This window comes from Arvicola amphibius, chromosome 7 (genome assembly GCF_903992535.2).
Source record: "Arvicola amphibius chromosome 7, mArvAmp1.2, whole genome shotgun sequence".
Classification (NCBI taxonomy): domain Eukaryota; kingdom Metazoa; phylum Chordata; class Mammalia; order Rodentia; family Cricetidae; genus Arvicola; species Arvicola amphibius.
Genome location: NC_052053.1, coordinates 23,146,430 through 23,160,720, shown reverse-complemented (window position 1 = coordinate 23,160,720; position 14,291 = coordinate 23,146,430). Strand labels below are relative to the sequence as shown.

General features: G+C 40.4%; 1 protein-coding gene across 15 annotated transcripts in view; it reads right to left on the bottom strand.

Annotated features, from left to right (window-relative positions):
- Positions 1-2,259: 2,259 nt before the first annotated feature.
- The window catches only part of Baz2b (bromodomain adjacent to zinc finger domain 2B), a 285,451-nt gene continuing 273,419 nt past the window's right edge, over positions 2,260-14,291 (bottom strand). For 10 of the 15 annotated variants that reach the window (XM_038336361.1, XM_038336366.2, XM_038336369.2 and 7 more), the window contains 6 exons: positions 11,359-11,669; positions 10,840-10,975; positions 6,750-6,896; positions 4,565-4,830; positions 4,338-4,481; positions 2,260-3,643 (listed from right to left, as the gene is read on the bottom strand). In XM_038336361.1, coding sequence (XP_038192289.1) covers positions 3,490-3,643; positions 4,338-4,481; positions 4,565-4,830; positions 6,750-6,896; positions 10,840-10,975; positions 11,359-11,669 — 1,158 coding nt within the window. In that variant the 3' untranslated portion in view covers positions 2,260-3,489. The remainder of the gene's footprint in view (positions 3,644-4,337; positions 4,482-4,564; positions 4,831-6,749; positions 6,897-10,839; positions 10,976-11,358; positions 11,670-14,291) is intronic. The other 5 variants (XM_038336370.1, XM_038336371.2, XM_038336373.2 and 2 more) reach the window with 1 other exon arrangement.

The window sequence follows — 14,291 nt, the reverse complement described above, 5'->3', positions numbered from 1 at the left end:
AGATACCCCTGGTGGTAGTCCTTCTGGGATACCACCCATTGCCCACTTCAGTGGTCACCTCTGCCTACTTACAATGAAGACACCAGTCCAAGGTAGCCAATATTTGTCAACCTCTCCCTTTTCCAGGGAGAGGAATACTCGTCATATTTCTCTGCTTGTTCATTTGAGTCTTGGAATGGAGCCGAAGCTGGCCTCCAAGCCACTGACTTAGCCACTGACTATTAGGATTACAGGTGTGCCTCCATGTTTGGAGTTTCTCTTTTTAAAAGAAAATGGTTGCTTTTAGAAAGCTGCTTTGTGCATTACAGATTTAAGTATTTTCTCATTTATGAAAGCCCTGGACAATGGAGGTGACGTCATCCCATACAGATGAAATGCAGACCTGCAGAAAAGCCCCCCCAGATAGCCCCCCCAGAGACTCCCCATACAGCCCCCCCGAGACTCCCCATACAGGCCCCCCAGTTAGCCCCCCCCTGAGACTCCCCAATCAGCCCCCCAAGAGATTCCCCAGACATCCCCCCTGGAGACTCCCCAGACACCCCTCCAGACAGCCTCCCCAGTCAGCCCCCTTGAGACTCCCCAGACAGCCCCCCGACTCCCCAGACAGCCCCCCTGAGACTCCCCAGACGCCCCCCAAGACTCCCCAGACAGCCTCCCCGAAGACTCCCCAGTCAGCCCCCCCCCCGAGACTCCCCAGACAGCCCCCCGACAGCTCCCCCAGAGACTCCCCAGACGCCCCCCCAGGCTCCCCAGACAGCCCCTCCCGACTCCCCAGACACCCCAGACAGCACCCCCAGCCCAGCACCTCACTTTCGTTCCACATGGTTATTTTTGACCAAGCTTCCCGAGAGTAGTGTCGCAATAAATAGAAACAGACGTGTTTATACGACAGCTGATGTTCATAGAGAGCTCTACAAACAATTTAGAGGTTCTAGAAAGTACTTAGGGCTCAAAGTCTTTTTAATCAAGCATTATTTTCTTGGGAGATTTTAATTTTTCCTTCAATATGAAAAGCTGTGGGCATGAACACAGCTCAGCAGTAAAACACCTCCAGTGCCAGCACTTAGGAGGCAGAGGCAGGCCTCAGTGGGGTCAAGGCCAGCCTTGTCTACAAAACAAGTTCCAGGATAGTTAGGACTGTCCCGCACAGAGAAACCCTGTCTTGAAAAACAAAACAAACAAACAAACAACCACTGCCTACGATGAACAAGACATTGGGTTTAATTTCCATCATGGCCTCATCCCCGTACCCCTTGTCTGCAAGCAGGGATACAGCCTGCCTTTTTTCTCTCCTCTCATTCCCTTCTGCCCCCACAGTTTGTGTACCAGGCTAGTTTTACTCTTTCTTTCTGTCATCTCTTTTCCTTTCTCCCTCCCTTTCCCGCTCAGTGCCTCTGTTCTGTCTCACTAAACAGATCAGGCTGGCCTCAGACTCACTTCTACCTCCTGAGTGCTGACATTAAAGGTATTGTACCACAACACCCAGCCTTTTATGACTTATTCTCTGTGTGTGGCGGGGGGGCTGGGGAGTACGCATGTGTGTCTGTGGGTGTGCCTGCTCATTCCACCCGGTAGGAGGAAAGTGTCTTAGGTTGATGTGAAGTTTTCCCTAATCAAAGTCTTCTATCTTACCCTGGAGTCTCTTGACAAACCTGCCACTTGCTGGCGGTGCAGCAGGCCCCTGGGATCCCTCTGAAACCCCCGTGAGTTAGGGTTAAGCACTGGCCTGGCTTTCATGTGGGGGCTGGGGATCTGAACACAGCTTCTCAGGCTTGAGCAACTTTACCATGAGTCTCCTCCCCAATCCTGCCTATCTTGTTCACCAGTGGCTTTCCAGTGTCCAGCTTTGGCCCACCAAAACTTACAACTATGAATCTCATGGCTTAATTTACACCCTTTATGACCAATAACCATGCTTCTATAAACAGATACCTCTCATATCACAGCAAGGTATCCTAGTGCTTTCATAATGAAAATGTGAAACAAAATGAGGTCAAGAGAAACTTACACTCCATGAAGTTAAGAGCTGATCTTAACCCAGGCTTTGCACTCGGCACACTGCGCTCCGAGTCACCACACACACCGCTAGGACTCTGCAGAACTAAAGTTTAAAGTCACCGGCTTCTGAACGAACGCACATTAAGGTACATTAAGAAAAACAACAACAAAAAAGAGTTTACCTGTTTTGTAAACTCTTTTATTTCATCCGTGCCACACACAGCAGTAAAAAACAACGCCCCCTTAAAAAAAAAAGAATGCTACCTTTTCCACAACATTTTATTTTAAATAAAACTTCAAGTACTTTTACATAGGTACAAAAAAACTCTGATCTATTTGCCTCCAACAGGCCACAACACACAGTAGATAAACACAGTGGTTACAAATGTCTTTTAAATTTATTTCTGAGGCAAGGCAGATGGGAAGGAAGTGTCTCTATGAAAAAATACTGTGTGTATAGGAAATTGTCACGATTTTATTCCACATGGATACAAATGATTATACTTTAATTTAGGCCCTGGTGGCTTAAAATTATATAACAAAATAGAAAAATGGAAAACTACTATCCCCTACACCCTGTTTCAAAGGCAGGCACTACCAAGATTCGGGAGACGCCACAGTGTTGGTAGAGGATAATCACTGTACAGCTGTAGAGCTGTAATTACCTTCAGATAAAATGCTACAGTCCTTCTAAGGCATAAACAATAATGTCTCCAAACAATATATACACATAATACATATTACAACAAGACTCAATATAAACAATAATGAACAATATATACACAGCAATTTCCACTGGCTTGAAATACACTTTACCTACACAAGTGATGCGCAACATATATATATATATGTATATATAAATGTACTTGGAACTCTACAGTAAAGTTTATTTTTGGTGCTTTCAGAGCACATCAGTGTAAACAGTTTAACTTGGCTTTGTTTTATATTTTAAAACATTCCTTGTTGTATTTTCAAGATTTAAAGCAATTTTCTAGTTCTTCCTTTTCACAGAAAACGAAGATTCTGGATGTGGTTTAATCATAAATAATTCATAAAATTAAATACATTCACTAAAAAATAAACTACAAAGTAAAAAAATGAAAAATATATATTTATTGAGAGGGAAAGGAGAACCATTCCCCACATTAGAGCTCTGGTGTTGGCTATTCAGTGCGATTTGATAGTTTAATTGTATTGCACTACACCACCCTTTTCTTTGAACATTCTTTGGGTGTGCTTCCCTGTTCTACCTAAGTTAGCTGATAAATCACATAAACCAGTGACCAATGGTCTTGGCTGGAGGAGTGAAGCCTCTAAAAATGGTGTCATTCTTCTCACCTTTTTAAATATATATATTTATATATATATATACTTATTTCAAGGAAAAAAGTTAGTATGCATGTGCCTTGCACATCTGTGTAAATGCAGTTCACATTGCTGGTCTTGTTTGTCCTTGTTGAAAAGGAAAAGGAGAAAAAGAATATTACAACTTCAGCTCACTTTGAAGGTATCTGTCCACTTTTTTTCAAAGTACTTTCTCATCCTGTGGCCAGCTCGGCCTATGTCGGAGTCATCTTCATTAAATGTCTCACAGTTGTCAAACACAAGCCTGACATCTAGAGCAAAGGTCTCAAAGCTGGCATACCTGAAAGGAAACACACCGTTACAGGCCGCTGTTAAAGAGGAAGTAGAAGGAAAGCCAGAGAGCAGGATGACCGCACTGAACATGCCTAAGTCTGTGCATAAAACATTCACTGTGCTCTGCAAGGCTGGGTCTCCAGGACAGGCATGGTACCACACCCCGCAATCCTAGGACCCGGCTGGCGGAGACAGGAGGATTGCAAGTTTAAGGCCAGCCTCAGCTACAGAGTAAGACCTTATGCTGAAGCGAAGACAGAAAGGTGCTTTTCACCTGCCATTTCCCACATCCCATTTACTATCTGACTTCTTACTGTTCTGCCAGAGACCTTTCCAACTCCACCGCATCACAAACTCTCCAGCCACCCTGTGACCCCCCACTGACAAGAGCTGCACTGGTAAAGAGGAAACATTTCCTACGCACCATAAAAATGAGCTTTCGGCCGGGCGGTGGTGGCGCACGCCTTTAATCCCAGCACTCGGGAGGCAGAGGCAGGCGGATCTCTGAGTTCGAGGCCAGCCTGGTCTACAAGAGCTAGCTCCAGGACAGGCTCTAGAAACTACAGGGAAACCCTGTCTCGAAAAACCAAAAAAAAAAAAAAAAAGAGCTTTCGTAGCTTCTCTTGATACCATGATAATCACCGTGTTAATCCTTCATTCTCAATACTCGCTACTGGGCTGAACAGAAATGATGTACTTACTGTCCATTGTTTAGCTTTTCTCTGATTGTAGAAAAATCCATAGGCCTCTTGATGACTTTCTTGTACCCAGGTACAAGCTTCAAGTTTACCGGAAGTAGAAAAGGCCAGGCATCCTCATGAGTTTCCATTTCATTCAGGATCACACTACAGAAAATAATGTTTGAAATCGGTACCTGCAGTTGGCATTCCACAAACTAAATTTAAAAACTGAAGGGAAGAAAAGATACCTGCAAAGAGCCAGGTCCTTGGCGTCGTCTCTTTTGGGTTTCTTAACAGAAGTAGCACTTTCTACTTTTGATAAGCTGATGGAAGGGTTCTCCTCCATTTTCCTTTTTTTGAGATCTTTGCTTCCTCTTCTCAAGGAGCTGCTTGTGGAAGCAGAGTCTTCATCTTCAGTGTCCCCAGCAACAGTCCCTTTCTTGCTTTTCCTGGACTCATTTGTCTTCTTTCCTTTGACATGAAGTTTTTTTATTTTTATAGTCTGACCACTTGCCTTTAATTAAAAAATAAGCAGATGGGGTATAAGAAAACAACCGTTTATCGACTTTCTATTATGTTAAACCATAAATGTTTGCTAAGACCCACAAGATGCACCAACTATGTTTTAGAAGGTTGGTAATTCTATTCTTTTACAAAGATCTGGGAATTTCTTCTCCTATGAGTGACACCCAATAAAGCATGGGGAAAAAAATCTATTTTAAAAATTCTTAAACGTGAAGCTAGCTGCAGATCCAGCAGTGTAGAGCGGATCGCCAGTGTTCCTACCCTCTAGTCTGCCAACCAAGTGAGGTACACAGGGCTCTTTCTCAGAGCAGAGCACAGCTAGGAACAAGCACGTCTGTAAATGAAACCACAGAGGTTATTAATAGGAAAGCTGAAGAGGGAGTAGAGAGCTAGAACAAATAGAAAAAAGTTCCAGAAGCAGCAGGTGGAAAATCAGGGGTTTTTTTGTTTTGTTTTGTTTTTTGGGTTTTCGAGACAGGGTTTCCCTGTAGTTTCTAGAGCCTGTCCTGGAACTAGCTCTTGTAGACCAGGCTGGTCTTGAACTCACAGAGATCCGCCTGACTCTGCCTCCCGAGTGCTGGGATTAAAGGCGTGCCTGACCTAGTCTCTCATAATTTGTTTCACAGGTTTCTACTTTAAATGTGACTGGAAAATGACAGAAAAAATACAGGTGTTCATTATCACTTGACTTAAACATTCTCTTCTGTTGTGGAATATTATTTTAAGATGTGTTCCATTTGTTTATGCTGTGGAACATTTGTTTTTTTTTAATATTTATTTGTTTATTATGTATACAATATTCTGTCTGTGTGTATACCTGCAGGCCAGAATGTGGAACATTTGTTTAATGATGCAAAGATGTGTTGCATTCCTTTATGTTGCATTTGTTTAACTCTGTGAAGCTGTGTTACTTTGTCTAAAACACCTGATAGGTCTAATAAAGAGCTGAAGGGCTAATAGCCAGGCAGGAGAGAGGATAAGTGGGACTGTCAGGCAGGGAGAATAAAGAGAAAGACTGAGAAAAGAAGGAGAGGAGGACTCCAGGGGCCAACCACCTAGCCATGCAGCCCGACACAGAATAAGAAGAAAAGAAAGGATATACAGAAAGAGAAAGGTAAAAGTCAAGATGGAAAAGACAGATGAGATTATTTAAAGTTAAGAAAAGCTGGCAAGAAACAAGACAAGCTAAGGCTGGGCATTCATAGGAAACAAGAAGCCCTTGTAGCCAGGCAGTAGTGGCACTTTAATCCCAGCACTTGGAAGGCAGATGCAGGCAGAACTCTGTAAATTGGAGGCCAGCATGGTCTACAAGAGCTAGTTTTAGGACAGGATCCAAAGTAACACAGTGAAATTCTGTTTCGATAAACCAAAAAGATAAGCCTCTGTGTGTATTTACTGGGGAACTGGGTGGCAGGCCCACAAAAGAACAAAAAAGTAAGAGTAAGAAAACAACCAACTTGGATACTTCCAAGTCAAATTCCCAAGAGAACCAAATACAGTTCTTATAAAAACTGATCCATGCATGATTAGATAATCATTCACAGTATCTGGAAGGTAGAAACAATGCAAATGTTTATCAACTGATGACTGAATAAGTAAAATGTAGTAAGTCTATAGAGTATTATTTGACTATAAAAATACTGAACTATGCTAGAACATGAACTTTCCAAGTATTTTGGGTAAGAAAAAGTAGGCAGACACAGACATCCCGCATATCTGTAAAAGGCTGATGAAAACATTATAAAGATGCTCTGGAATTATGTAGTGGTGATGCTGAGCAACTTTGTGAATGCACTAAAAATTAATGGACTGTTAAAAGATGAATTTTATAAACTGTGGTGATTTAAATCTTTAAGCAAAACAAATCACAAAACTCTGGTAATTTAAAGCTTAGTCTACCATTCTTACCTTAGCGATGCAGGCTGGACAAAACCAGTCCCCATCTGGAATGGTCGTAATCTTGGGCCTATGGCAGTAGGTATGGCAGCCTTTGTCACAGCCGTCACAGAGCAGAAGCAGCTCCTCATTGTCCCCCTTCCGACAGATTTGGCAGTACTACAAACACATAAAACCACCTAACATCAGTCCTCTGCTATGATAAACAAACCATAATTCCTATTTGTACTGATAATGAACATTCCGCTTGCTAACAAATATATAGTAGCCACACACATCTATGTATCTCTCATTACACAGATATGGACCACATGACGGGCGAGCAATTCTTTTTGGGTAAATGCACATTTCAGATACACTGCATAGAACAGAGCTAGAGGTTGAATGCCTTCACACACTTCAGAAGCATGTACACGTCAACGTATGAAGTCATCAACATGACATCAGAGCACACAAAGCAATGAATAGCTTTAATACATGGGACTTGTAATGTTTCAGCTTTTGCTTATCTTATTGTCCTTATGATATTCTGAGAAAGAAATAAGAGAATAGTCTTTAATATCAAGATTTAGAAACTCATCTTTGTGTAATTATTAATTATATATTAACAAGAAAATATTCCTAAATTGTATATTATTCATACATGATTTATGACTGACTTAAAAATGTGTCTAACAGGAAACACTGAAAACGAAACCAAGTCAAATTTCGGCCACAAATATAGAAAATTCAGCTTAAAAATTATCTCCAAGGAAGAAAACGATAAAGAATTTACAGTCATGATTTATTTTCTACAACTAAAAATATTTCTTCTTTACTGAAAAATGTATAGCACCATTAATGACTTCAAGCATGAAGGGAGAAAATATCCCCTGTGTAGACATAGTTTGTATAACAGAATTCGGAAAGAGAGAGAGGGAAAGGCGCAGAGCCAGGGCGGCTGTAAGAGCAGAGTTCACCCACATCGTCTGATTTCAGGGCACAGTGCTACCACGGTAGAAAGCACCCTGCAGTCAGTACTTCAAAAGTGACTACACTTAAATGGGAATTCATTTCTATTAAAGTTAGGTATTCGCAATCTTAAAGAAAAAATGGTTCAACAATTCAAAATTGCTTCATTTAACTTCAATACATTATATGCTAACCTAGGAAACTTTAATCTAACATAACTTAATATATATATTTGTATGTATATATACACAAAGGTAGTTTAAAAATGTAATCAGAGCCGGGCGGTGGTGGCGCATGCCATTAATCCCAGCACTCGGGAGGCAGAGGCAGGCGGATCTCTGTGAGTTCGAGACCAGCCTGGTCTACAAGAGCTAGCTCCAGGACAGGCTCTAAAAGCTGCAGAGAAACCCTGTCTCGAAAAACCAAAAAAAAAAAAAAAGTAATCAGAATAGGAGATACATACTATTCAAAGGAACAGATATGAAAACTGTCTATTAAATATATCAGATATATGCAATACTAAAATTGTCAAGTATGTAAACGTGAATGCAATACTAAAATTGTCAAGTATGTAAACGTGAAAGCAGTAGAGTTTACCCCCCAAATAAGTTTCTATTAGATGGACTTTCTGAATCCCACACCACTGAGTAACTTAATGGTATTTCACCAAATCCATACTCCACCTTTATGAACTCTATTGTAAAACACTTATTCAGAAACAATAAGAACAAGGTATATCCAGTTTATAAATAAGTGTTTTCTTATCTTTTCAGAAAAGAGGTGACAAATATCAACTGTCTAGCACTACTGAAAAGCTCCCAGTAATAGCCCATAATTATTATGTGAGAACATGTACACTGATATTTGCTTTTAACTCCTTTGCTACAAAAGCAAAAAAAAAAAAAATACTTATGCAGAGAATTACCTGGAAGCAAAGTGACAGTTTCCTCTGTTCTGGTAAGTTTGCTATCTGGCTAAGAATATATTTTCTTTTTCTTTCTTTTTTTAGTTTTTTGAGACAGAGTTTCACTGTGTGACAGCCCTAGCTGTCCTGGAAGACACTCTGTAGACCAGGCTGGCCTTGAACTCACAGAGCTCTGCCTGCCTCTGCCTCCCGAGTGCTGGGATTAAAGGTGTGTACCACAACCATGCAGCTAAGACAATAGTTTTTAAAAGTACTGAGCACTTTAACATTTTGTTTGGATGTATTAGGAGGATTATTATGGGCACAGATATCTATCTAATCAAAGGCTATGAAATACTTCTTAATCTATCAATAGCAAACCATGTGATCACCACCATCATTATTTGTGGTCCTGAGAGAGGAACCCAGAGGAACTGTGCATGCCAGGCAAGCACTCCACAGCTGAACTAGATGCTACAAATAATATGCTGGTGAATATTGTTAAAGAGACTGTTGTCATGGGGTTAAATGATGATACAAACATGTCAGTAACATGGGAAAGGCTAATTTCAAACCCAAAGAAACTGAGGATGCAAAAGGGGTCAGGTGTGGTGGGGCCTGGCTCGTCTCAGTTCCTGGGAAACACAGGCAGGAGTACAGGAGAGCCTAGGCTGCACAGAGAACCTGCGAACTCACAGAGACCCGTCACTGCCTCTGGAGTGCTGGGATTAAAGGCGTGTGCTACCACTTTTCAGCCAGGTTGGAGGTTTCTTTAAGCTTATAACAAAATTGGCCATTATTATGACTTCAGAGGACGATAAGAAAAAATAACTATAAAGTTCACTTTAATGTAAAACTCCAGTGTTTTTATTCACTGTAATCTAGTCTTCAACAAATATATTTGCCTAAGGAGATTATTAAACTTACTTAAATTGTTTTTATTAATTTTAGGAAAATATATTTTTATTGTTAAATAGTTTTATGTTTAAGAAAATGTTCTCAAAGAACCTGCACAGCATTTTCAGGCTTATAGTAAATTAATGCAACTGCACAGACCTAAGTCTGAACAAACGGTAAAAGCTGCAGATTCCGATTCCAGACATCTTTAGGAAGAAATGAAAAGGGGAAGACAAAGTTTACTCGTGTACACTGCACACAAGGCTATGAGCAGTGGGAGCACCAAGAGGAAACTGAGGAAAGGAACACTGAATTACCAGGAGCTCTTCTTTTCTTGGGGGAATGATTATTACAAGGAATGTAATTTTCAACTTTAGCTACTCATGAAAACAAGTCTCAAATACTAGAATTTTGAAGCTGGTCTTTAATTCAAAAACAAATATTAAAGCAATTCATAAAGGTCTCTATATAACAGGTACTTCCATACACGGTACATTAATAGGTAATAGGGCACTATGTACATGATTTAAAACAACTGTCTCTTTGAATGTATGTGAACTATAGCTGTTATTTTGGAATTTGATGCCAGAATGCATGCTTGCTATCCAATAACTACCTGGGTTTCCAAAGATGAAAAGTCAGTTTTAATTATCAGGAGAAAAACAAAAGGTTCTAGTCTTTATGCCAACCTCATCTGATACAAACACGCAAGTCAAAGTTCTCTGTTTTGTATTTAGTATTCTTTTTCATTTATTTATTTATTTATTTATTTATTTATTTATTTATTTATTTATTATGTATACAATATTCTGTTTGTGTGTATGCCTGCAGGCCAGAAGAGGGCACCAGACCCCATTACAGATGGTTGTGAGCCACCATGTGGTTGCTGGGAATTGAACTCAGGACCTTTGGAAGAGCAGGCAATGCTCTTAACCTCTGAGCCATCTCTCCAGCCCCTGTATTTAGTATTCTTATTAGCGATAGAAAAGTAAAACAATCAAGGATAATGGAGAGGATAATGCTAGTATATAGAGTGCGCACAGGGTGAGCAGCCTTTAAAATGTTTCCATTAACAACCTTAGGCTGCTATAGGAGGCAAACTGTCAGGATTCAAAGGAAACAAAGCCAAAATCTGAGCAAGAGAAGACAATATATTTGGCAGGTTGCAACAAAAAGTTCAAGATAAGATAAAAGAATAAATTGTATAGTATTTAAGAATTAGACATACTCCCAAGTACAGTATATATTATTGTAACAATATGGTAATATATAGTTAAGAAAGATCTGGAGGTTGGGAAAAAACAGAACAGAGAAAATCAGTCATAGTATTTCTTAAATAAAAACACTTACAACTTTCATAATTGATTTTTCCCATGCTATTGATCTCTGTAACTGCTGGATGCACAGGGCTACCTGTGCAGCACTGCGAGCTTCTGCTAACGCCCTTCTCCAGACCCTGAGCCCTGGAGCAATATCCTCTTCAATTCTGCATTGAGATACAGAGAAATTGAGTAGGTCATGGCAACATTTATGGTCACTGAATGTGAAACAATCATCACACTGAAAGCCAAGCAATGACAAAAACATGTACAGCCAATAAGTATAAAGTTTAAGCAACTAAATTTGATGTAGTGCACAGACTGTGGCTACGTGCCTTGAAGCTTAGTCACAACCAGATAAATGTAAGATCACTTTGCAGGATTATCAATGCACATAACAAAAAAAAAGTTTTTACAAAGCACCATGCAAATAGCATGATCCACAAGGATCACAGACAAACAAGAAGATACATAGATAACAGGCAATAGAAAATAGGCTCCAATTAGCAAAGAAGCACAATAATTTGTCAAGTTAATCTCAATAACCTACCCGTCACCATCACCACTAACGGATGGTGCAGGAGCAGGGACAGTAACTGTGCCCACATTATCCAGTTTGATCTGAATGGTGGTACTTAAGGGGCTCTTCAGATACCTTCTCTCAATGTTCCGCTCCAAATCAGCCAGCCTGGTTACAGCTATATCTAGGGGGTTGTCACTCTTCCGGGCCAGTGCATGTGCACTGTTTTCTTCGTCACCAGTAAGGTCTCCATCATGCTCCTTGTACAACTTAGTAAATGACTTATGTTCAAAATATACCAAGTCCTCCCTTTCTGACGCAGGCTCTGGACACATCCAACCCTATACATCAAGAGAATAATGTCATTACGGTTTCTTCTGAAACTGTTAGACCGGTGAGTTACCTTTACGTAAAATTCTGCAGCGACCACCAGCAGATCTCAAGGATTTTTACTAAAAGGTTTTACCTTGCATTTCCTAATTCTAGGTTAAAACAAGAGCAAAAAAGGAAAAACAGTTGGTAAGAAGTGTGTGAAAAATAACATTGATTATATAAGCAGTAAAATTCAGCAAACAATTGCAAAGGTTTAGACTGCCATGTTCATTAATGCAATACATGTATCAAAGGAAATGTCTTGGCCTTGAACTTTTCTCTTGACTCTGCCCTCGTGCCTTCCACTGTTCCCACACGAGTGTCCTCATACCCACTACTTTCCGTTTGTCTGTAAAGCTGGCATAGCTATTCCCCTTGCCCATATTATGCTTCCCTGTCTTCAGCTACAATGTAACCCCTCCACCTGGCAGGGCTCACCCCATGAAGCACGCCCTGAAGGGAGTCCTTTCCTGAACTCCTTCAGGGCGTAAGTTCTCCTGCTGTAGGCTTTCCTAGGATCCCTAGGAAAATGTTCCCTAGCCTTGCCACGCTGTACTTCTACAACAGCACGACGATTTGATCAACATCCTGTTCCCTCTCAGTATCACAAGGGTGGGGCCATGCTGGCCATTACTCATTTCTTTCCAGTAGAGTGAAGGCAAAATAACGGGCACTCGATATATACATATTGATTGAATAAATGAACAATTTCATGACAATGTTTGTTCACACAGTCCTTTGTTCCCAAACCAAAGATTGCCCAGCCTTTAGCATGCTCCCAACCACCGACATTCGAGTGCCTCGACTTTCCGTCATCCTCACCTTCCATTCGCGCATCAACGCTGCATTCAGACTCCATGACTTGCTCCTCTCTAACATGGTAAATTTTCGGTCCCTGGTCCTCTGTTCATTCTCCTATTTCTTAGTTACTATTTGCTTGGTTCCTGTCTGTCAAAATCCCACTCATTTTCTTACAACAGAACATGTCTCCACTCCACATAGTTTGGACTGAGCTCTCCCAGATACCCAGCAGAAACCAGTCCACTCTAAAATTCACACACTACACTGCATTTCGTTATGGTTAGTTACTAGATTCTGCACCTGAGTGCCACATCTTACCTTTCTGTTATAAGGCAAGCTTTTTGGGAATTAGAAGCACATTTTGTCCAATTTTGTAGTGTCTATTGTCTCATTTTTAAAAAGCTACTGAGTAAAAGTATATCAAATAAAAAAAACTCAGAAGGAATTCTCTGCAAATTAAATTAAGAAATTGCTATTCTCTGTATCGAGAACAAATCTCCTCCTTTATCTCAATGGAATATTTATATCTGGAAAGTAAGCCCAGGGAACCTGACACAGGAGGTGGATCGTGAGTCTGGGGGCTTCTGGCAAGCATGAGGACCTGGGGAAGGCACAAATACTTAGGGGTCACATACAGGCCCAGGGATAGATAACTTATATCAAAGAAAACTTCCCACATTCTAAAAGGGAATCAAAATAGCTGAAAAACAGAAACCTTGTAAATATGATACTTCAACTTCTGCAAAGTAAACTAGAATTAGGAAATCAAAAGCCAGATGGCTGTGCTCTGTCCAAAAGGCTCTTCCTTTGATTTGCTCTGTTAATACAATATGAATGAAAAGAAGCTGGTTGCTATAAATCTGTAATATTTAAAACTTAATGTTTTGGGTAACACTATGATAAAGGTAGCTCTGTACGCTGAAAAGCAAACTCAAATAAAGCTAATAGTAATGTAACAAAGATAAATGTAAATCTTAGCTTTGACATTTCAGTTATGGCTCATAGTGAGTAAAGTCATGGGATGGTGTGAGTGTTAAAGAGGCCCCCAGTTCAGATAGGCAATGGACACTTAAGGTCAGATTAAGGACAGTAAAATCAATCGGAAACCTGTGGTCATCTTCATATCATATACAATTACAGATTCAGTATTTGAAAGAGCCTGTAGACCCCCCATGCTTTTCAGAAAACAACAGGAACTTAGAAGCCATTTCATAGGGCTCATGGCTGAAGGGGTTAGTCAGCTCACAAAAGATTAAAAATGCAAGCCAGATGGTGGTGGTGTACACCTTTAATAACAGCACTCAGGAGGCAGAGGCAGGTAGATGTCTGTGAGTTTGAGGTCAGCCTGGTCTACAGAGTGAGTTCCAGGACAGGCTCCAAAGCTACAAAGAGAAACCCTACCTCAAAAAACAAAATGCAAATGAATATATCTAATAGATCAACAGCACAATTTTAATGTGCTTTCATTATGACAAGCTTCTCAGGGTAAAAGTATTTTCTTTTTAAGAAAAAATATGATTAAGTCTTCTATAGATAGTAAGACATAATTATTTTAGTACTTTTTCATCACTTAAAGACAATTCAAGTTATTATTCAGTTCTCAGAATAATACAACAGCACAATTCACAAGCAGCTTAATAACCAGATGCCAAGACACTCTACTCAAAAGCCAATTCCACTTATTTCAGTTGCTGAGAGCATTAGCAAGGGCACGGAAGGCAGCAATGTGGTGGGATCAAGGCATCCAAGTGTGACGGTTTCAGGCCACACTCTAATCTATAAACACTTGA